We start from the raw sequence: 23,312 nt of genomic DNA on the forward strand, positions 1-23,312 counted from the left end.
AAAGAGCATCCTTAAATGTTCTCCTTTTGTCTTTTTTTCCTGGGTAGATGAGGATTCTTACAAACAAAGCTTGTGGACTATGGCTATGCTACAGGGCCAAGGTGAGAAATAATGTGTAAATAATGAAGCTCAGTTCTGGCCCTTCACACTACATAGCCTTTCATTTATTCATTAAAAGAGCAAAGAATGTAAAATAAAACCCCAGGAATTCAGGTTGTGCAAGAAGGGAAGAACTAACCAAGGGGTCTGCCTAGTATTCCACATAATCTGTCTCTGCAGAATACCATAATTTATATCATAGGTAGCCAATGTGTGAATGCAGAAGTGTATTTTTGTCAGTTCAAATATTCCCCCCAAAGAGGGTCAACTGCAGATAACCTGTCCATAACAACCAATAAGGGCCTCTCCTGATTCCATCACAAATGTGCAGACATCCTGTTCCAGAGAGATTATAGAAAAGAGACAGGAATAGAAGAGGGAACATTTTATTTTGCCCAAGCAGATAGGATTCAAAGCATGTTTGCGTTATCAATGACAACTCTTTCTGATCATTTCATAAGGAAGTTAGTAAAATAAAATGGTCAGTATTAATTGTGAGTGTTATAACAATGAAAAACACAATAAGCAGTTGACTAGTATGTGCAACTACAGTAATATGGGGAAATGAAATCTGGAAAACCAGCCATTCATTTCGAACGTCTAAACAACCAGGTTGGAACATATAAATTATTCAAAGCAGTGCCTAATATGTATGACCTAACTCTCTAATGGTGTTGTGACGGCCGGTAGCATGCACTGGTTTTCCCTTTTCAGATTTTAGCCAAAAGAAAATCCTGTAACAATGCAATATGCCGATCGGGATAAATTATTTCATTGCCACACTCTGCTTCCATGTCTCCCTAATGACTTTTCTTTCATATCCAGGAGACAGAATACTGATTAAACTGGAACCTGTTTTATGCTAGGAGAATCCTTAATTGAGAGGCTGATGAACTCCGTGGGCTGAATCGGAAATTCCAACTGTTTTTATTTCTATTCATGAATCTTTAGCCAGATTTGAGGAATAATCTCCTTATCAAATGAAAAGCCACTATCACGCAACCAGAGACCAGACCCAATCCACCATTGTGCATATTGGCAATTGCCTTCATATTGGTTGTTTTGAACAGTTAATTCTAAGAAAGAAAAAAACACCGTTCACTGTGTTCCCTTCTGGCCTCCGCTAGCATCTCTCTCCCCACCCTGCCTTATGCAGCACTTGTAGGAGAAACCAGGAATGTCCCAAGTGTTAATGCCAAAGATGCTCAAAGCTATTACCGCTGATGGGAGCCTCCTGCTCTGCCAGACCTCCGCACTATTGACTGTTCCTTGCATTAGCTAAGTCCCAGCAGCACACAATGGCTCTTTAAATACAATTAGTGCTATTGCTAATGGAAGGCAGTAGAGTTAAGACCCTTGGCCCAAGGCAGAGGAAGATACAGCTGCTACACAACTGCCTCCAGGGAAATCACTGGCTTAGGTCAAGAGAGGTGGCGGTAGGGGAAGCCACATTTGCTGCTGCAGAAACCCTCGGCTACTTTTTTCTTTCCCCTCCTTGCAGCTCTCCAGATTAAAAGATACCTGCTCATCGGTCTGGCTGTTCCCTTGGATTATATTACAACAAACCCCATCTATAGTCACTTTATTTTTTATTAATTCAGTTAGCCATGATAAAACAGATATGCAAAGAGAACTTTTAAAAAACCAGAAAGGGAAAGATGAAATACCAACTGAACGTGACTCTGGAGACCATACAGTGTCACAGCTTCCAGCCTTATGCCATTCAGCTTGCCATCTGAAAGGATACAGTGGGCCTACAGCAACATGGAGGCAGAAAAACAAGGGATCGCTGGCTTTCTAGATTCTTTTTAGGCGGCATCCTTTCTCTCCAAAGGCAGTAATTGGTTCTGACTAATTACTGTGGTATTGGAAGGGGAACAAGCTGAGGAGGCCAGTGAAACAAGAAAGGTATCCCTATGCCTTGCCGGGTCTTCAGCCTATTGGCCTGGATGAAAATGTTCAGTCAGTCTCCCCTCGGCAGTACAGCTACCATGCCATCTGCAGGAGGGCTTAGAGGGAACCAGTGTGATGGCTTGAGTATTCCTGGCTAATCAGAGCCAGACTCTGATGAACTAGGTGGCGTGCTGGCTATCTCCTCCTCATCAGAGTCCTGGAAGAGAACAAGCATGGTTAGGAATATGGAAGACAAATAGGATTAGATACATGTTTTACAGGTTCTAAATTAAACGAATCATATCTGAAAAGGAAAGCTAGCATTTCCTGCCCTCATCCTATTTTAATGCTCTTGCATTGTGGTTTGGCAAATGGTGATAGATGGTGACAACTGGGAAGATGATGCTTGGACAATCAACTCATCCGGTTTGATGGTGTGCAGGCAGGTGAAGTAGTGATGTATTCTACACATGCTTTCAGCCCATGGGAGTCCAGGCACAAGCCACTCCACACACCAAATCGCAAGAGTAGCTTTAAGAGCAAAATGTTCAGAAGATGATAAACCCCAAGTAAACAAATATCCACTGCTAAATACAAACCCAATGTATTGTCTAAGATCAATAAAGGAATTGGGATTAATTCTGGGCGTGACAATCTACAACTTTTAGAAGGATGATGATGTAGGTTTTTCTGCAGCAAGCCCAAACATTAAAAAAGAGCCTAGATAAAACTGAACAGTGCCTTTTCCCAATTTTTTTTAAATTTATAGCCAACATCAAGCAATAGCAATAACATTTAGACTTACATACTGCTTCACAGTGCTTTATACAGCCCTCTCTAAGCAGTTTACAGAGTCAGCCTATTGCCCTCAACAATCTGGGTCCACATTTTACTGGCCTCGGAAGGATGGAAGGCTGAGTCAACCTTGCTCCAGTGAGAATTGAATTGCTAGCAGTCAACAGAATTAGCCTATAGAATTCCAACCCCTGTGCCCCCCTCCACTGTATTTTAAAACTCACCCCCTTCTTTTCTTCGCCTGAGGAACTTTCATCACTGGATACAAATTCCTTGCTCTTGAAGCTCTCGACTAACTGTTTAGGAGGAGTCTTGCTAGCAGATTTTACAGGTGTCGCTATCTTCTTCTCCGTTCTCCCTTTTCCTGGTTTATCTGGCTTTTTCTTTTTGGCTTTTTCTCTGTACACGTAAAAACACAGACAAGATTCTGCAATAGCAGAGTCCTTTGGGTTTAGGAGAGATGGGGTCGGGGTGGTGGTGGAAACTCTTGTATTGCTGCTCACCTCTTAGAACTGTCCACTTTGCCTCCCTCACTGTATTCCTTCATGGCCTTCTCATAATCCCTCTTGGCCTCTTCTGCTTTACGGTCCCATTCCTACAAGCCAAACAGCCGGTTTTACACATCTTGTTTAAACTGCATAATCCCCATTCATACATATAGTACATGCTAATGCATATAATATTCCTACTAACTCCTGAGTGTACCCTCGCCAAATGTCATGGAAACAGGAAGTTACATTTTGAAATCCCAATTTCTTTAAATCAATAGTGTTTTCCCCTTAGGCTGATTTGCTAAGGTTTTGAAGGTCAGTTTTAGACTCAGAAGCCCGTAAGAGATGTAGCACTCCTGTGGGAACGCCTAATGATCAGGATAGGATTACTCTGCCCTGGAAAGTAAAGATATGCAAAATGTTCCAAGGCAAAAGATTCCAATCTTGGAACAGACTGTAGTCTGATCTTACCAGAAATGGACTATCACGAATTAAATGCTCAAATGTATCTGGGGAGGTAGGCAAAGCGCATTAGGGAGTTGAAGCATTTTGATCTTGAAATGGGTTGTTTACCTCTAGTGAATAGCAGAACAGTGCAAAAGTAGCAGCCCTGCTAAATCCAGCACTGACTCTCGTTGGGGTTCGGGAAGCTATTTCCCCAAATCCCCAGCAAAACCAATGTAGATCATTCATTTATTTGATTTAAAGCATGCCTTATATTCAGGAGTTCAGGAAAATGGACCCAGTACTTCTCTCTCCAAATTCTCCCCAAATCAATTTTGACATAGTTTGGAATAAGAGGACAACTGGCTTAAAGTCATCCAATGAGCTTCCGGTCAGAATATAGACTGGAAATGGGTCTCCTCAGCCCGTAACCTAAGAGTTTCAGTATATAAACTCCCCAGACTTTGCCTCTCTTACGGGGATTGAGTTTAGTATACTCTGTATGCAAGGCATATCCTCTCCCACTATGTTTAAAGTCCCCATCAACTGTACAATTTCGGAAGTGCCTATCGTGCCTCATAACTTCCTAGTCTTTGGTTCTATTTTCAAAAACTCAAGAATTCAATTTAAGGAATTATGTGTCTTTCATCTTAAGTGGTACCCAAAAGTCCATATAAAATTTAGTATTCCTGTGGGAATGCCTAAAAATAAGAATAGAATTACTGTGCGCTAGAGAGTTAATAATTTGGGATTATTACACACTTTTTCAGAACGCCCCCCCCCTTTTGTCATCCCCCCCAAAATGGGATTCCAGTCCGCACCATCTCTTGACTCACCTCTTTCTTCTCTTTTGACATTCCTTTCCACAGTTCCCCAGCTTTCTTAGACACGTCAGTGACACTCATGCCAGGACATTCTGATCTGATCTTGTCACGATTAGCATTGAGCCAGAGCATATACGCAGATAAAGGTCTCTTTGGGGCATTGGGGTCTTTCCCTTTTTTACCCTACGAGGAAGTACAAGAGAAGAGAATCAGCACAAACACAAAGGAAAGAGAAGCCTTCTCTCCAGTCATCTTACAGATATCATAAAAAAATGTTTCCCTTCTGAACTGTGTGACTTTTTAGGCCTCTGCTTTCAAATGAATGGGGTAGCCAACTTGTTTCTGATTGTATTCCAGCAGCTCTCTGCTATGTGAGTTTGTCCATGGTCAAGACTCTCCTTGAGCTCTCTCCAACACTGAATGGAGACAGCCTCCCTGCAACCACGGGAGGGCAAACATTACTGAGAAAATGAACATGCTGGATTGTGACATATCACGGCATTTTTTGCCTTTGCGGAGCCGGGGGAGGTGTGGCCTCATGTGATATATCCGGCCCATGGGCCGCCAGTTTGACAGGCCTGCTCTAAGGGATCCTGCACTGAATAGACAGTTGCACTAGGTAAGTTCGACGGTCACTTCTGATTCTGTAATCCTGAAGTCTTTCTCGGTACATAGAATCCACTTCTTTATGCCGTCTAAAATTTTGGTTATGATACTGGAACCTCAAGAGAATCTATTTCAAAGGTTAATCTCCTCATAAAAAAAAGTAAGGCCTATACAAAATTCATTTTTACAGTAATTCAGATATAATTTGCGAAACTGATTTTTATTTTAGATTTAATTAGTCTTGCTGACAGTGTCTATTCTCTGGAGACATGGAGGGGCATTACTCAATTAAGTCCATATGTGAAGGTTCTCTAACCACCAAAACCTCCAAATTAAGATGGAGGTCCACTACTATGAACAAGATTGAGTCTCCAGTGATCTCTGAGCAACAGAAGAGAGTACTCAGCAGGATACAAGAGTGGTTCTAATTATACTGAATGCAATCATTAATTTGTCGGACATTGTTAAGCATGTTAAGTTGAGCTCCGTTTTCACCTCAGACTGTTTCTTGCGGGGCTTCCGTTCTTTAACAATTTTGGCTTTTTTGGCAGGTTTTTTCTCCTCCTCGTCACTATCCCCTTCATTACTAGAAGAACTAGCAGAGGCATTGCTGTCAAACCTGTCTCAAGAAAAAGTCAAGAGGGGTGGGTCAACAGTAATTTAGCAAAATAAGTGTGCACGTATACAGGTATATTCACATGATTGAAAAATTCCCTTCTCCTGATAAAATCTCAGTTGTAATCTTCAATTCCTGACACTTCCACACCACAGGATCATTATGTCAAAAACAAATCTTACAAAAAATTCTATACAATCAATCTTGAAGAAATCAAGTACTAGGAGTTTTTAAAGCATTTGCATTTCTATAAACTATTTCTTACACATACATGTAGTAGCAAACAACACATGGCCCTTTTTTTGAAATAAAATATTTTGATAAAGCGCAAGCAGGTTTCATTATATGAAAGAATTACAAGGAAAAATTACTTTTACAGACTTTTCTGCAAGTATTTTTTTTCCCAGAAACCCATCAAAAAAGCTTCCCAAATAAGTAAGCAAAACCACTCATAAATATGCCACTCTAGGCAGATTCTCTTTCCTGACATAATTTCCTCCAATAAATTATCCAGCAATTTCAAAGGAAGTAGCCAGATTTCTGATGCTCATGATTTTCCTGAAGATGTAACTTTTACTATACCATATGACTCTGTTGTAAATACAATTTATCTTTCAGAGATTGCCTCTATATTGTTACTTCACTGTAAGATTAATTTACAATTACACAGTCAGTTGCCTTAAAATTGCAGTTGGCTAAGGGGATTTATTAAATAAATTTATTAAATAAACTCCAACTTCAGTCTTACCTAAAATCCTTAGGAACTATGGTATTCTAAGTCAAACTTAACTTCCCTTTCTCTATATTTTTGTATCATTCTTAGCATGGATACTTCATATTTTTATCTTGGAAGTATTTTAATCTTGAAATTTTCCTGTTTCTGCATTCTTAGGTTATCTCAATCATTTTCCAAGACACAAGCAGGCAATTTAGACTTGCAAACACTTTGAACTATAATTTTCCAAAGGCCTCGACTTCAGGATTAATGTTCAGAGGTTATGAAGATAATATTTGGAGGGCAACAGATTTCATATTTCTAACCTGGTCATAGTAACCTCATATTCACTGCAAGGAAAAACAACACCAGCCTTTCTAAAAGTAGTTATTTTCTAAGATTTGTAGCCTGCCTGTTATTCAAGAACGCAAAATATGATATGAATCTAACACTAATATTATTATTAAACAATACTAAAGTGTACCACAATTTCATTCATATACCACAGGCACTAAACAAGAGAATCTAATTACCCTGTTTCCCCGAAAATAAGACCCCGACAATATTGCAGCACAGCAGCAGCCATGAGGTGACCACACTCGCCGCTTCCTGCACCTCAAAAATAATAAGATCTCCCCGAAAATAAGGTGCTTATTTTAGGGGGTCAAAAGAAAATAAGACCCTGTCTTATTTTCAGGAAAACAAGGTAAACAGCGACCGTATTTTTCGGAGCATAAGATGCACCTTTTTCCCCTCAAAAAAAGAGGCTGAAAATCTGGCTGCGTCTTATACACTGAATATAGCATTTTTGCCTCCTGAAACTCCGCCCCTTCACCAAAATAGCCATGCATAGCCTTATGGAGGCTTCCACCCTTTGAGCCTTATGGGGGTGGGGGTAGGTTGTGGGGGTCGGGGGGGAGGGTGGGGGGGAGGGATATATATCAGGTTAGATGAGATGTGTTAGATTTCAATGTAATTTGACACCACATGTATACTGTTTCTTTTTTTCTTTTCTCTTTCTTTATTTTATATTCTTACTACTATTACTATTATTACTTTTTCTCTAAAAATAGGATAGGCTAAGCATATTGACATGTAGCGGAAATACACCAAGGAGAGGAGGAGTTGGAAAGAAGAAAGATGGGCAGAGAGGGATGGGAGAGAGGGGGGGGGGGAGATGAGAAGGATGGGGGGAGTGGATTGTGGAGAGAGGAGTGGTAGAGGGGGAGGGAAAGTAGAGTAGAGGGGGATGATGGAAGGAAGATAGAAAGTTGGAGGGTGGTAGAAGAAAGAGGTGTATGGAGAGCAGAAGAGCTATAATGGGTTCCTATTTTGGGGGGCATTGTTGACAAGAGGAACTGATGTAATTATTATTTAATACTATATGATATGGGCTATGTATAGTATACATGTGAGAGTGTGTTATGAAAAGAAAATAAAATATTACAAAACAGAGACTTTCAGAGAGCTCCTAGGGCCTGGGGAGGGCAGAAATCAGAAAAAAACAGGCTGTGTTTTGCTCAATGTTGCCCCCCCCGCCCCCAGGAGCACTCTATAAGCTTACTAAAGACTATCCATGCCCTTTATTTTGGCAAAAAACTGTTTTTTGCTCGTTTTTGTCCGTCCCCCCCCCCCCTCAGGAGCACTCTACAAGCCTCCTAAGGGCTATTCATGCCCTTTTTTATTAAAAAAAAAATATGGGCCTGTTTTTGTGAAAAATGGGCTGTTTTGGGGAGGTTTGCATAGTGCAAAAACTTTTTTTTTTAATTTGCCTCTTCAAAACCTTGGTGCTTCTTATACTCCGGTGTGTCTTATACTCTGAAAAATACGGTATCTTTTTTTTTTTAACTTACTCTTCTGCCACATCTTCCTCCTCCTCTACTGGATTGAACGACTCATCTGGGGAAAAAAAGGAAAAAGAAAAATATTTTTTCTAATCTGAAGAGATTAACAGGAAATGGGAGGCGTTTGCACCTATGCAGAACAAGAGACAAAAAGATCCCAACTGCAAGTAAAAGCAATTTGGAGAAATCAGGCCAGCCACTGAAAGAAATCTCACCCGTTTCCTCTCCGGAGTCCTCACTGCTGTCATTTGCATGTTCCTCACGAATCTTGCCCTCCTCTTTCATCCGCTCCAAGTAGGCATCATGGGAGTCATCATCAGAACCATCATATTCATCGTAGGTCACATTCTTCATGCCCTAGTAACACACACAATGGGCTCCATGGATATGAGCGCAAGGGTTTCACTTGCCGCAAGCAGATAAAAATTCTTCAATCATCTTGACACCTAAAGCATGCAGAGATTCTACACCTGTAGCTGCCACCCCCACCCCCCATGCTCCTAGGCACACGAACTGCATAAAGAAAGTTTCTGGTACCACAAATTCCGCAGATGCCTCAACAACCAATTACATGCCGCTTCTCAGAATCTGCTAAAACACCCTCTCCCTCCCCAGGGAAAGGGAGGAATCATGCTGGTGACTTTAACAATGGATTAGAGGTAGAAGCCACTCCTGGAGCAAAGCAGGCTACTGCCCCATCCTTGTGGTTCATGCAAGGTTATATACTATGGTGATTAGAAATGTTCACCACAGCCATGCAGAGGAGACCTGGACCAAGAGGAGGAAGAGGAGGGGATAATCGCACAGACCTTTTTCTTCTACAAGGAGAGAACAGAAATTGAGAAGGAAGAAAGCTCTGGAGAGAAAGAGAAACCCCCATCCCACCCCAAGCAGATCAGGAACAGGACTAGAGAGCAATTGCCTTTCCTTGTTCTCTCTAGCCCACCCCCTGAAACAAGTACCTCCTTAAGTCCCCGATTCTTGATGTTCAATTTCTTCGCATTCACAAAGTCAAAGAGTTTGCCATATTCTTCTCTGCGGGGAATAGAAATCATAAGTATGTAGGACTTAGCATAGGACCAATATTCACCTGCCTATGGCAGAAACCGATCAAACAGGAACAGTACAATTTTTTGTTACTACTGCAGGGAACTGAGGGCAGGGAGAGAAGGGTGGTAGTGGTAGTGGTAGTGAAGGAGGAAAAGGATCAAGGAAGATGAAGATCAAATGAAAAAAAAGCATTTGAAATCATGGGTCACAGTAGCAGCCAAGCAATACAAACAGAATTTTTGAACCATAAAGGTTCTGCTAGCATCCTCTGAAATGGGAGACAGCTGATACATTACAACACAGCAACTGGGATGGGTGGCATCGCTCAACAGCTCTGCTGGATTTGCATTCCCTTACCTCTCTATGCTGCTGAAAGTATACTGTGTCCCTTGCTTGGTTTCTATCTCAAAGTCAAAGGAACGGGTTGTTGTCGTCCCACGAGCAAAGTTGACAAAAGCAATCTCATCAAAGCGGATGTGAACAGGTGGCTTGTGCACATAGATGAAGCCACGTTCCAAAGGATACAAGAGGCCCGAACTAGCCTTGTAGGAACACGTGATGCACTGGGCTCCAGAATGTCTAGCAAAGGGAAAGAAACATCAATGTAAATTTCATTGAGCAAAGTTGAAGGCATTTATTAAAAAAATACTGTATATACTCAAGTATAAGCCTAGTTTTTCAGCCCACTTTTTGAGCTGAAAAAAGCCGCCTCGGCTTATACTCGAGTCAGTGAAAAATTTGCCCGAAATGGAGGAGAAAAAGGGGCGGGGCCATGCCGCTGGGTGACGCTCGTGAATGGCCCAGCGCCCCTGAGTTTCTCCTCCCTCTTTGTCAGTTTGCTGCGCAGCATGCACCGCACCATCCCCCCTCCTCACGTTCTAATGTAATGCAGGGCTATCTTACGATTCCCCTTCCTCCCCCTCCTGCCGCTCTGCAACGGTGTCCCACCTCCTCCTTGGCTATATGGCAAGCAGCCACATAGCGATGTCCCACCTCCTCTGGTACAGTGATCCAATGATAGGAATCACTGTGCCGTGTGTCATAGGAGGCGGGACATCATCATCACAGCGGGACATCAGCATCATGAGGTGAGTGAAGTATTTCATTGAATACACCGGTATTGTGTGATAATAATTTGTTATGCAGAGCAAATTTTTACAATGGCTACTGTATATTTAATGGGCACAGGCAGGCTGTATATGTTATTCAATGGGCAATGGCATTATTGGTATCTATTTTTATTTTTGAAATTTATTGGTAGCTGCTGCATTTCCCACCCTAGGCTTATACTCGAGTCAATAACTTTTCCAGTTTTTTGTGGTAAAATTAGGTGCCTCGGCTTATATTTGGGTCGGCCTATACTCGAGTATATACGGTACCCAGGCAGCTTATCAAACTGGGGAGCCCAAGCAGCCTTAGTTTATCAACGTTTGGCTTAACCTTAGTAATGAAGAGGAAAAATGACCGTTGAACGGTCCTTCTATGTGCGCTGCGAGGGGAATCCAAGCATGGGTTAACTTTGTCCATTAGCCTAGAGATTGAGTTATGTAAATTGATGGCCACGCCTCTTGACTGGACTAATTCAGTTTTGCATGAAGGTTCAGCCGATTTGAGAGATGCAAAAAGTAATACAGAAGTCAAAGGCAAGTCAGGTAAGTAATCGGAGAAAGGTAAGTCCAGACCCAGAACAGCCAAAGCCGAGGCCGGGTTTGGATTCCCCTCGAAGCGCACATAGAAGGATCATTCAGATAAGTCAATGGCCGTTCTCCTGTGAGCTGCTTGGGGAATCCAAGCATGGGACATGCCAAAGCAATACATTCAGGGGCGGGAGCGAGGCTGGTCTGGTGTCGTTGCCGAAGAAACCACCCTTTGCAGCACGCGCCATCCAAATGACTCCTCAGCCAAGGCATAAATGTCCGCTTTGTAATGGCTGATAAAGGGCGACAGCGATGACCAGGTCGCTGCCCTGCATATGTCCCCTACCGAGGCCTGCATAGCCCAGGCCACCATTGTGGCAGCACTCCTGGTGGAATGGGGAGTGATGCGACTGGGAACCGGTCGGGACTGACAGTCGTAGGCGAGGGCAATACACGCCTTCAACCGATAGTGTGAAACAATGCCTTTTGCCCCATGGTGGCTGGTTGGAAAGACACGAAAAGGGCCTCCGCTTTCTGAACGACACAGTGCGTCGCACATAGCGGTGAAGTGAACGACAAACGTCGAGGTGATGCCAACGCCGTTCCGGGGGATGAGATGGATGTGGGCAGAAGTCAGGGAGTCAGGGAATGATCTCCGGCAACCTGTGGAACCACGAATTGACTTTCGGAAGGAACGTTGGGTCCAAACATAAGACGACTCTGTTCGGATGGAAGATGCAGAGATCATCCCGGACGGAGAACGCTGCCAACTCGGATACCCGTCTAGCCAATGTGATGGCTACTAAAAAGATAGTCTTAAGAGTCAGTAATCTGAGAGAGATGGTCCGAATAGGCTCAAATGGTGCAGCTATGAGGGCCATGAGCACCAGGGAAAGGTCCCAGGTGGGGTAACGATGGACTATGGGTGGACTAAGATTCGATGCACCCTTCAGGAAGGCCCTGGGTGTTGTGACAGGGAGTGGCCCCACCCACCCCCAATCATGGTAGATAAAACCGCAATTTGGCGGCAGAGGGTGTTAGGTGTTAACCCCTTGTCCATGCCCATCTGTAGAAAGTCTAATACCTGTGGTATGGTTGCCTCGGTTGGGTCTGCGTCTAGAGCTCGACACCATTCGCAGAAGGCACACCAGGTGGTCTCATAGATACGGGTGGTTGACAGGCGGCGAGCCACCTGGATCGTGGAAATGACCCTGTCCGAGAAATGCTGATGACTCAGGATTGCCCGCTAACGTGCCACACGGCTAATTGTAGTAGTTGTGGGTTCGGATGGACGAGAGCTCCTTGCGACAAGAATATCCAATCGTACGGAATCTGCCATGGGTGCGAGAATGACAGATGGACGAGGTTGGCATACCAGGGACATCTCGGCCACATTGGTGCGACCAGTAGTACCTCCGCCCGTTCTGCTAGAATCTTCAGGATGACTAGCGGTACAATTGGTAGGGAGGGGGAGGCATAAAGGAGGCCCTCTGGCCAAGGACTGCGAAGGGCATCGGTGCCTTCTGCCCCGGTACCTGAAACCTGGTGTAGAATTGCGGCAGGTGTGTGTTGTCGGGTTGAGCTGCAGTTGACCGAAGTGGCAGGAGAGCTCTTGGAACAGGGCTGGGTGTAACCACCACCGCCTGATCCACCGTGCTCAACCAATCAATCCGCTTGGACGTTTGCGGTGCCCGATATATGCTCCGCTTGGATTGAAAACAGATGGCTCTCTGCCCAGTGGTGTAGACGTTCTGCTTCCATCATCAGAGATTGGATTGCGTGCCCCCCATGCGCCTTGGAGGCCACACTGTTAGTGAGTATTAAGACATGGTTGGACGTCACCAGGTCTCAAAACCCGCGGAGGGCTAGACAAATAGCTCGTAGCTCCAGCCAATTGATGTTGTTCCGCAGCTCCTGGGCGGTCCAATGACCTTGATCCAGGGCGTGGGCTCCCCACCCGAATTGGCTCGCATCTGTTGTAACTATGACCCACTCTGGTTCCTTGAAGAGGCATTCCCTGAGGATTCGGGACAACATCCAGCAACGGAGCGACAAGGACACCATGGTCAGTAAACGAGTCCTGGTCTGAAAATGACTGGTATGAGCCCTCTGAAAAGGGAGGAGAAACCACTGGAGTGGTCGCGCGTGGAACCTCGCCCAAGGGACAATGTCAATGTCTATCATCTTCCCTAGAAGTTGGGACAGTACTGCGAGGGAAGGTGACCTCTGATTGAACACTTGACTCACCAGGGACTGCAGGCTTAATTGCCTCTCCTGAGAGGGATGCAACACACGTTTCTGAACTGATAACAGTCCCAAGATGTAGAAGGGACATGGTTGGGTGCAGATGGCTGTTTGGGAAGTTCAGTACAAAGCGATGATATTGTAGACTGTCGATCGTCAGCTGCAGGTTGCGACAAGCTTGGTCCCGGGAAGATGAGAACACTGAGATCTCATCTAGATAACAATTGACCCCTACGGGAACTGACCTCAGCGAAGCTGCGATCACTGCTAGCAATTTGGTGAAGGTTCGCGGGGCAATGATAGGCTGAATGGCAGGGCGCAGTACTGGAAATGATGCCCTGCAAAATGGAAGCGCAGGAACCTTTGATGGGCCGGATAGCAATAGCAGTAGACTTATATACCGCTTCATAGGCCTTTCAGGCCTCTCTAAGCGGTTTACAGAGAGTCAGCATATTGCCCCCAACAATCTGGGTCCTCATTTTACCCACCTTGGAAGGATGGAAGGCTGAGTCAACCCTGAGCCGGTGAGATTTGAACCGCTGACCTGCTGATCTAGCAGTAGCCTGCAGTGCTGCATTTAACCACTGCGCCACCTTGGCTCTACACCTTGGATGTATCGGCACATGTAGGTATACCTCCTTAATGTCAATGAAGGTAAGCAGATCACCATGGCGAATGCACGCTAGAATGCTTTTGAGCGATTGCATTTTGAATTTTTGGTACTTTAGATAGAAATTGAGCTGTTTCAAGTCTAGGATGGTCCGCCATCCCCCCAAGTTCTTGGGAACTAGGAAAAGTATGGAGTAAAATCATAGACCCTCCTGCCCTCGTGGCACCTGTTCTATGGCATTGATGGAAATGAGGTCTGAATTTCTGTTTCCATCAAGTGTCTTTTCACCTGGCACCTGGGAATCGGGCGTCTGATAAAACATCTTGGGGGGATGGCTAGGAATTCTAGAGTGAGGCCCAGCCTCACGGTTTGAAGAGCCCAGGCATCCGAGGTTGTGGCTTCCCATTGGTGGGCAAAGGCAGCCAAACACCCGCCAAAAGGGCCAACCTCATGCGAGTCACCAGTACCTACGAAAGGACCGGTTGTTGGCACCACGAAAAGGCCACCGGGCCTGGGTCTGTTATTGGTGTCTACCTCTGTCCCTAGTATTGGCTCTATCCTGGAACCTGTCCTGAGACTGAGAAAAGGATCTGTTAGATAGAGGCGTATAGGGAAGGGGAGTGTATCCCAAATCTCCGACACAAAAGGGCTGTCGCCAAGGGTAAGGTTGTTGCCACACTATCCATGCACTTGGCGGTCGGAGCACCTTTTGCTTGTCCCTCATTTCAATTAATATAGGGTCTAGTGCCCCTCCAAAGAGGGAACCGCCCTTGAAGGGGGTGGAAGCAAGGCGCCAATTAGAGCGTACATCCACCTGCCAATGGCGTAGCCATAAGAGGCGATGAGAAGCTATGTTGGATGCCACAGCTTGGGATGCGAACTTGGCCACATTGAGCGTAGCATCAGAGGAAAATTCTAATACCGCCACCAGTTTGACGACATCCTGATGAAGGTGCAAATCCTCTGGAGCTAATCTCTCCTGTAACTGTCTTAACCAGACAAGGAATTTCTATTGAAAAACGAGTTCCGAGGGAATCCAAAATGAATAGTAATAATGATGATCACTTTTGTCTAATAACCTAGAGAGAAAGGTTTTTGCGTCTCCTTAGGCTGCTCTGAGTTAAAAAACTGAACTAGTCCAGTCAGAGGAGGCATGGCCATCAATTTACACAACTCAGTCTCTAGGCTAATGGACAAAGTTAACCCATGTCTGGATTCCCCAAGCAGCGCACAGGAGAAGTACACAGTACAGGTAGTCCTTGAGTTGCAACAGTTTGGGAAGTGACTGTTCAAAGTTACACCAGCACTGAAAAAAGGGACTTATGACCATTTTTCACACTTACGATCATTGTAGCCTCTCCTTGGTCACGTGATCAAAATTCAGATGCTTGGCAACCGAGTCATATTTACGATGGTTGCAGTGTCCCAAGCACACGTGATCCCCTTTTGTGACCTTCTGACATGCAGTCAATGGGGAAACCAGATTCACTTAACAACCGTGTTACTAACTTAGCAACGGCAGTGATTCCTTTAACAACTGTGGCAAGAAATGTAAAAATGGGGCAAAATTCACTTAACAAATGCTTTGCTTAGCAACCGAAATTTTGTGCTCAATCGTAAGTCAAGGACTAGAGAATGTAGTTATTATTGTGTTATTCATTATACCCTATCACTCACATCTCAACGCCTTCTTTGCCACGCTCCTTTAGAACCAGCTGAAACTGATTATTTCACAATTCATCTGTTCCTACAATCTAAATTCCTTACCCCTGAAAGTTGCCTGGTACAGTTATCTTGCGGTTCACAAGGGCTTTCATGACACGGCTGACCATCTCATACAGAGACCCAGACATATTTTTAGTGAGCCGTCCTTCAAAGCGCTTCTCGACTTCATCCCTTTAAGTAGAGAGAATACAAATCAAGACAGATTCCCCGTGCAATATTACGACACTGAGACATCAGGTGAGCCTCAGAGTTGAGAGCAGGAACAGAATAGATGGGAGAGATGCTCCATTCTAAAAGAGTTGACTATGTTGCTATCACATAAATGACCTTATTTTATATAAATGTTCATTTTTCACAATTATCTTACACATGTGTACATCTCTTATGAACAAATACAAGACCAAATACAAAGACTTTCAGGTTGCTTAACTATGGTTTAAACAATCTGTGAATCCAGCCATTGTGACTTACTTAACAAACAGAGGCCAAAGCAACCATGGCTGTATGAATCTTTTTTTTAAATTGAATTTTTTTTTAAAAAAATCTTTTATAAATATTTACTTCCCTCCCCCTCCCCTCCCCTCCCCACCCAAACCCCACCCCTCCCAACCTTCCCTCCCCAGACTTCCCAGAACCAATACAGGGTATAAATGTTTAACAAAAATAATCTAAAGTAAACTTAAAAGTAAAAAAATTAATATCCTCTATCATTTGAGATGTATGAATCTTAACCATAATAAGGGTACTTACTCATTCATGTTGAGGGTCAAGGAGATATCCTCATCCTTTGAGAACAGTAGAATAAGGAAGTGATAGCGGGTTTGCCCTTGCTTTATAGGAGGGTCTAAGCTGATCTGGAACAAACAGAGACAATGGTAACTATACATACATACATACATACTGAATCCCAGATCAAAAAAATCCATTTAGCTATGGGCCAAGTGCATTAAACGTGCAGCAAGGATAGTTCCCTAAGGAGGTCGGTCTTATCTCCCATCACGATAAAAAGAGGATATGGAAACTGAGGAAAAAGCTGCCTCTTTCCACTCCTTCTATTGCCCAAAAATACCGAAGAGGTGCAAGTCCCACCATCCAAATGTTATTCTAAAAATAAGTAAGTTCCTTTTATTTCTATAATAACCAAGAAGATGGACATCCACTTGGAATACCGTATTTTTCGTATTATAAGACACACTTCTCCCCCTCCTAAAAGTGCATGAAAATTGCAGTGCATCTTATACAGCAAATGTTGCTGAAGCCCTGGTCACCCGCTGGCCCCCACCCTTCGGACGTTTTTGGCCTCCACACGTCACATTTTCGTCTCCGCACACTCCATTTTAGATCTGTTCTAGGCTGCGGGGATTGCCACAGCACATTGCCGATCACTGCCTCTCCGGGTCGCATTTTCAGCCTCTGCACGGCCCATTTTTAGCCTCTGCATGTTGCGTTTTCAGCTGGTTCCAGGTGGCAGGGATCAGTGGCTGTAGAGGCGATCCTCGCCACCTGGAACCAGCCCAAAACGAGAGACACAGAGGCCAAAAATGCAACACACGGAGGTCGAAAATGTGACGCACAGAGTCAGCAATTGGCAGCGATGTGCTGCGATCCCCGCAGCCTGGAACAGGTCTAAAATGGAGCATGCAGAGATCTAAAATATGACGCATATAGGCAGCAATGGGCTGTGGCGATCCCTGCATCTGGAACAGCTGATTGGGGGTATTCCAGGAGGGCGATCCACCTGCCAAGCAGCTGCTCATGGCGAATCAGGCTGCGTGCTGAAGCTGACCAGGCTGTTTGCTGCAAGGACACTAGCCAATGGATGGTGGTAGGCAAAAGCAGAATTTTATTTTCTTGTTTTCCTCCCCAAAAGCTAATGTGCATCTTACATTCCAGAGAGTCTTATACTCTGAAAAATACGGTAATCAGAAACTGTGAAATCTAGGAGAAAGGCTATTTCTGGAGTCTTCCTTTCACCAGAAAGGGATACAAGAGATGAATAAATTTACTTTTGGGTTGAAATTAAATACACAGAATTTAAACAGCTGGTTTTGGTCACAAAACACCAAGGGTTTTTGAATGCAACCTATTCTGAGAAGCAAACAGCAATTACTTCTCGTAAGAAGTATTTTGACAATGAGTGCAAAATTCCTCACCACAAAAAACATCTGGCGCTGATCTTTATGGGGAAGCAAGAAAAGTCGCAGAACAGTAGTATATGGGATTTTGTAATCAAATGTTTTGCCATGGAGGTGCAGGAAGGTAGGATAGATACGGATATCATAGCGTCCACGAGGAGTCAAGCACTGCAGTTCTCGGAAGATACAGATAGCATCTCCAGTAGCCTGGATGACATCTGCCTTTGATAGCACATTCTGGGCAAATGCCTGCAACAGCAAGGAGAGTTTCATGAACAAGTGTTTCTTCCTCCACTCTGCCATCTCAACCTCAAGTTCAACCTACCTCCACAGGATCCACACCATCCTCCTGAGTGGGTGGCACATAGAAGCGGACTTCCATTAGGGACACCTCAGCATCGTCATTCTGATGAAACTCCAGAGTCACCTCATTCTTGCCGGTAGTGCACTGGGACACGTTACTGAGTGGGATTTCAAAAACTGGTTGCTCCCCAATATCAAAAGAGAGAAGTTGCCCTTGCCAAAAAAAAAAAATTATTTAGTCCCACCGAAGTACTTTACCTTCTTTCTCAGATCCTACTAAGCTATAATGTGCTAACTGCAAAATGCTTGGTGATCCGCATACTAAGGTCTATATAGAAGGGGTGGGCAGCCATTTGACTATTGGGAACCACATTTAACATGGAACAGCAAGGCTACACCAAGGAGGAAAATGATATAAAGTGTAAAGGAAAGTGATGGCAAACGTTTTTCTGCTCAGGTGCCAAAAGGGCATGTGCGCGGGCAATAGCGTGCGTGTGTGTGCCCACACCCATAATGCAATGCCCTCCACCCTGTGCATGCGCACACAATCCCCCTGCGCAGGCCTCACTGAAACCTCCGGACTTCTGGTAGGCTCATTGGGCTGTTTTTCACCCTCCCAAGGCTTTAGGAAAGCCTCTGGAGTCTGTGGATGGCAAAAAACAGACCCAACGAGTCTACCGCAAGTTCAGTTTGTGAACTTCTGGTAGGCCTGGTTTTTTTTGCCATCCACAGGCTCCGGAGGCTTTCCTGAAGCCTGGGGAGGGCGAAAATGCTCTCCCCCGCCCTCCAGAAGGCTGAAAATCAGCTGGCCAGCATGCCCATGCGTGCACTGGAGCTGACATAGGGAACGCTTCGCATGCCCTCAGATATGGCTCCATGTGCCACCTGTGGCACGCATGCCATAGGTTCGCCATCACGGGTATAGGACATTATCTGGACTGAAATACTCAGTGTTCTCCTACAGTTTTGTTGGAGGAAGAAAGGGGGAATGGTAATTTTGCTTTTAAAAGCCTATTTTACAGCATAATTTGCCTCAAAAACAATGTCTCCAGTAGTTAGCATCAAGGATCATAAGTTTAGGACAGCTGTTGCAAAAAAAGACTGAAAATAAATTGTCCTGGTCTACAAGTTTTAGCAAAATGCAGTATGAAAACCTCGCCAATTGTTGCTTGTTTAATAAGTGATGATTACAATAGATGTTACTTAGTCCTATATGTAAGTTCAACTACCGTTCTACCTCACAGCCAACAACCAATCCCTTCCCAGATAACTATAACAAATGCATCTATCATTTCCAATTAGCTATGTCTTCTTAAATTGTTTCCAACTACCAATTTCCATGGAGGAATAGTGTAAAACTCACCTCCAAACTTGACTGTCCCCCAATTCCAGCCTTTTACACATAGATCTTTCTCAGCAAGATCTAAATGAAAGTGTGTTTTGAAGAAATCTGAAAGTTTGTCGAACTCCTAAGAATAAAAACAGTCAATGTACACACTAGCAAGCTAAATACATGTACAACAGTAATCTGAAGCTAATTCCTTTGTTTACACTACAGAAATTTACATTATACCCCAGATGTAAAATCATACTTAACAAGCCCTAAACCATAACATTAAGAAACATTATGTGGGTGTTGAGCTATTAAAAAAAAGAATTAAAAAAATAGTGTATTTTATTACTAACAGTTCCTACAAGAAATGCAAACATATTGTTAAAAACAGAACAAAAATAAAATTACCCTTGCTTTGATTTATATTGGGCTATTGGCAATTTGCATGGCTATAACTATGAAATTTCCCTGGCTTGATATAAAAGTGGTTTGCCATTCTTTCTGTCTGGGTTTTTTTTTTTAAAAAGTCTCTTCATTGAATGAATCCAAAAGACAAATAAATAAATAGCTTTAGAATGTCTAGGTTGTCTTTCCACATCCAATTACAAAATGGGACCAACTCTATTTAGCTAGTCAAGATTAGATAGGTGCTGTCACTAGCTGATAAAAGCATCTCCAGTTACAGTTAAATGGGAAACAAGCATTGATGCTACAAGTGCCGTTTATATTACAAACAATATTATAAGATCCACGGTTGAAAAACACACTGATGTAATCAGATTAGATATCCAACTGCAAAATTTCTTGCTGCAGTAAACACTCCATTAGTTTTCAAAATAACGTATCTTCAGCTGCCTATCTGATTAAGGGTCTGCATTCTTCTCTAATGCATCATGTTCAAAAATGAACTTGCATCAAAAGAATCTTACCGTCTCTCTGAACCCATCGTACTTGTAGATATGGCCACTTTTAGTAAGCAGCTTGAGGCCGTGGCCCAATGCTACTCGCCTCCAGACACCCTCTGCCAAATCTGAGGCCTGGATGTTGTCAACTTTCCCAGTTTTGCTGTTCTTAAAAATCACACCCTGGCGGTTTAGCCGCAGACGGCCATCGTTCTAGTGCAGAACAGAAAATGTCAGTAAGAAAACAATAGTGAATAGCAGCTGAAAGTTAGGATGACATCTAACCTTTTGCACTATTTAAAGGAGGAACTGATTATTTTCTCATCTAAAACAAAAAACACTTATGCCCTAAAAAAACTTCATTCTTTTAAGAGCCTCTAAGATCCTCTTTAAAATTTAGAATTATTGGCAGCAAGCATACATCCATAAAGGTAAGCAAGTGAATGAATATGCACACATAATGCAAAAACCTAATTAATTCTCTGAAGAAGTTCATAATGGTGAGAAAGGTGAAAAGAGAGGGAAGAGGAAAAGCAACAACAAGGTGGATGGATTCAATTACAATGGTGGTGTGCACCACTGAAAGACCTGAACTTAATGAATTCAATGCTGCATAGTTTATCAATCAATCAAGTTATAGAAATTTCTTCCAACATTGTGCCCAAATAATAAAGATGCACCAGACTACATTTTTATATACAAATATTCCTTAACTTACAACCATTCATTTAGTGATCAAATGACAACACTGAAAAAAGTGACATGACTATTTTTCACAAGACCACTGCAACATTCCCCATGGTCACATGATCAAAATTCAGATACTTGGCAACTGGCTCATAGGGGTCATCTGATCACCTTCTGCAATCTTCTGATTAGCAAAATCAATGGGGAAGCCAGATTCACTTAACAACCATGCTACTAACTTAAAACTGCAGCGGTTCACTTAACAACCATAGCAAGAAAGGTCATAAAATGAGACAAAATTCATTTGCAACTATCTCACTTAGCAACAGACATCTACTATTTGATCAGGATGCTGCATCATTCACTTTAACAACCATGTTACTAACTTAAAACTGCGGTGATTCACTTAACAACTGTGGCAAGGAAGGACGTAAAATGGGACAAAATTCCCATTGTATGTGTGAAAAATGGTCATAAGTCACTTTTTTCAATGCTGTTGTAACTTCAAAAGGTCTCTAAATGAACCGTTGTTAGTCAAGGATTACCTGTACTATAACGCAAATCATTCAGGATTTTTTAGAAGTTTGATCTATTTATGTTTAAATTAAGCTAAGCTAAATTAAACTGGTTTTCCTGTGCTTTTTACAGTGACAGTATCCAGATATACCATTACTACCCAGCTAGACACTAAATGGCACTAGCTACATTAAATAATTAAAAAGACATTAAGATAAATGTGATTACCATCAGCAATTTCCAGATAAATTTTAGTAATTAAGCTCCTGTAGCATCATGGATTTCACAACACCTAAATCAGAATCCTTGAGAGTCAAGTTCTGTTCTCTTACATAAAGTGACATGTTAGCTACAAACCTAATCTTTATCCTGACATATGTGCCTTGTTTAACCCAGTTTCCATGCCCCAACTCCAAATCATCAAGATCTACCTATTCATAAATGTTTACCAAATCACTCACCATAGATCCCTTCACTTCTTGATATATTTCATTGAACTCCAATGTATCTGCCATGTTGACAGCTCCCTGCCCACTATGGCAGGGGCTGGTCTGAGATCCCTAAAGTATTCCCTTTGGAAGATGCTTTGCCAGGAATCCCACAGAACATCAAATGGAAGTCTTAGCGACTGGCATATTCTACCCTGAGAGAAGCAAAGGAAGTCCCAAGAAACCAAGAACACCGGATCTCTTCTTTTTCTTTCAGAAATCTGGAAAGTAGATAGAATATGCATAAGCATTTACTTCCAAAAGAAAAACAAGTTTCCCTCTACTGTTGCAAACCCTGTCAAACCAGCTCTTAATAACAAGGGAATACAAGGGTATATTAAGACAGGGACAGTAGACACGCTGGTGTGCTTATGCACGCCCCTTAAAGACCTCTTAGGAATGGGGTAAGATCAACAGTAGACAGTCTAAGATTAAAGTTTTGGGGCTTTGGGGAAGAAACCACAGTCAGGTAACGCATTCCAGGCATTGACCACTGTTGCTGAAGTTGTATTTTCTGCAATTGAATTTGGTACGGTTTACCTTAAATTTGAATCTATTGTGTGAGCTCCTGTATTATTATGGTTGAAGCTGAAGTAGTCATTGAAAGGTAGGACATTGTAGAAGATAATTTTAAGTACTATGCTTAGGTCAGACTGAAGGCGGTGTACTTCTAAGTTTTCTAAGCCCAAAATTTCAAGTCTGGTGGCATAAGGTATTCTGTTGCGAGCAGAGGAGTGGAGGACTATTCTCGTGAAATATCTCTGGACTCGCTGGATTGTATTTATGTCTGATATGCAATGCGGGTTCCAGACAGATGAGCTGTATTCGAGAATTGATCTAGCAAAAGTTTTGTATGCATCCCAGTGCAGTTTCACCACCACCACCACCACCCAAAAAAACTCAACGTGGGATCTTTACTAAGTTGTCCCAGTGGGAGCCCAAATTTACCGGCCTTCCAAGGCAATCCTTACCGCCCCTGGCCAGTTCAGAAGTGAAGTCAGGAAAACTTTATTTGGAGCTTCGTGCAGCCCTTTTGCCCCACTTGCCAATGGCAGTCGCCCCCCCTCCCCCCGCCCCATAACAGAGTGGACGGACGCCAGTTGGGAGAGGCGGATGTCAGAGATCGCTGCTCTAGACAGCCGGCGAGCGCAGATGCGGAGATAACAAAAGCCGCCTCCTCCACCACAGTACCGACCCTATCGGTAACCATCGGTTTTATCATGTCCACCCGCGTCACAGCCTCCGCGATTCCCGGCCCAAAGCCCCGCGTCCCTCACCTTCCTCTCGCCCAGTTTCCCGCCTGCGCAACACGAGACCCGAGTTACCCCTTCAGTTGCCACCGGAAACCGACCTCA

The 23,312-nt window shown here is 43.5% G+C and overlaps 1 protein-coding gene across 1 annotated transcript; it reads right to left on the reverse strand.

The window, feature by feature from the left end:
* Positions 1–1,675: 1,675 nt before the first annotated feature.
* Positions 1,676–23,312, reverse strand: SSRP1 (structure specific recognition protein 1). Its single transcript, XM_014067289.2, has 17 exons — positions 23,235–23,312; positions 21,931–22,178; positions 20,294–20,479; positions 19,395–19,500; positions 18,054–18,244; positions 17,747–17,977; positions 16,344–16,447; positions 15,636–15,764; positions 9,735–9,956; positions 9,290–9,362; positions 8,543–8,684; positions 8,337–8,382; positions 5,648–5,771; positions 4,559–4,729; positions 3,291–3,382; positions 3,012–3,186; positions 1,676–2,209 (listed from the first exon to the last, which is right to left on the reverse strand). The coding sequence occupies exons 2-17, from the start codon at positions 21,982–21,984 to the stop codon at positions 2,147–2,149; spliced, it is 2,109 nt and encodes a 702-aa protein (XP_013922764.2). The 5' UTR covers positions 21,985–22,178; positions 23,235–23,312; the 3' UTR covers positions 1,676–2,146.

The sequence above is a fragment of the Thamnophis sirtalis genome, unplaced genomic scaffold (genome assembly GCF_051295495.1).
Source record: "Thamnophis sirtalis isolate CommonGarterSnake01/CBP01778 unplaced genomic scaffold, rThaSir2_p1.2 scaffold_1, whole genome shotgun sequence".
NCBI classification, from domain to species: Eukaryota; Metazoa; Chordata; class Lepidosauria; order Squamata; family Natricidae; genus Thamnophis; species Thamnophis sirtalis.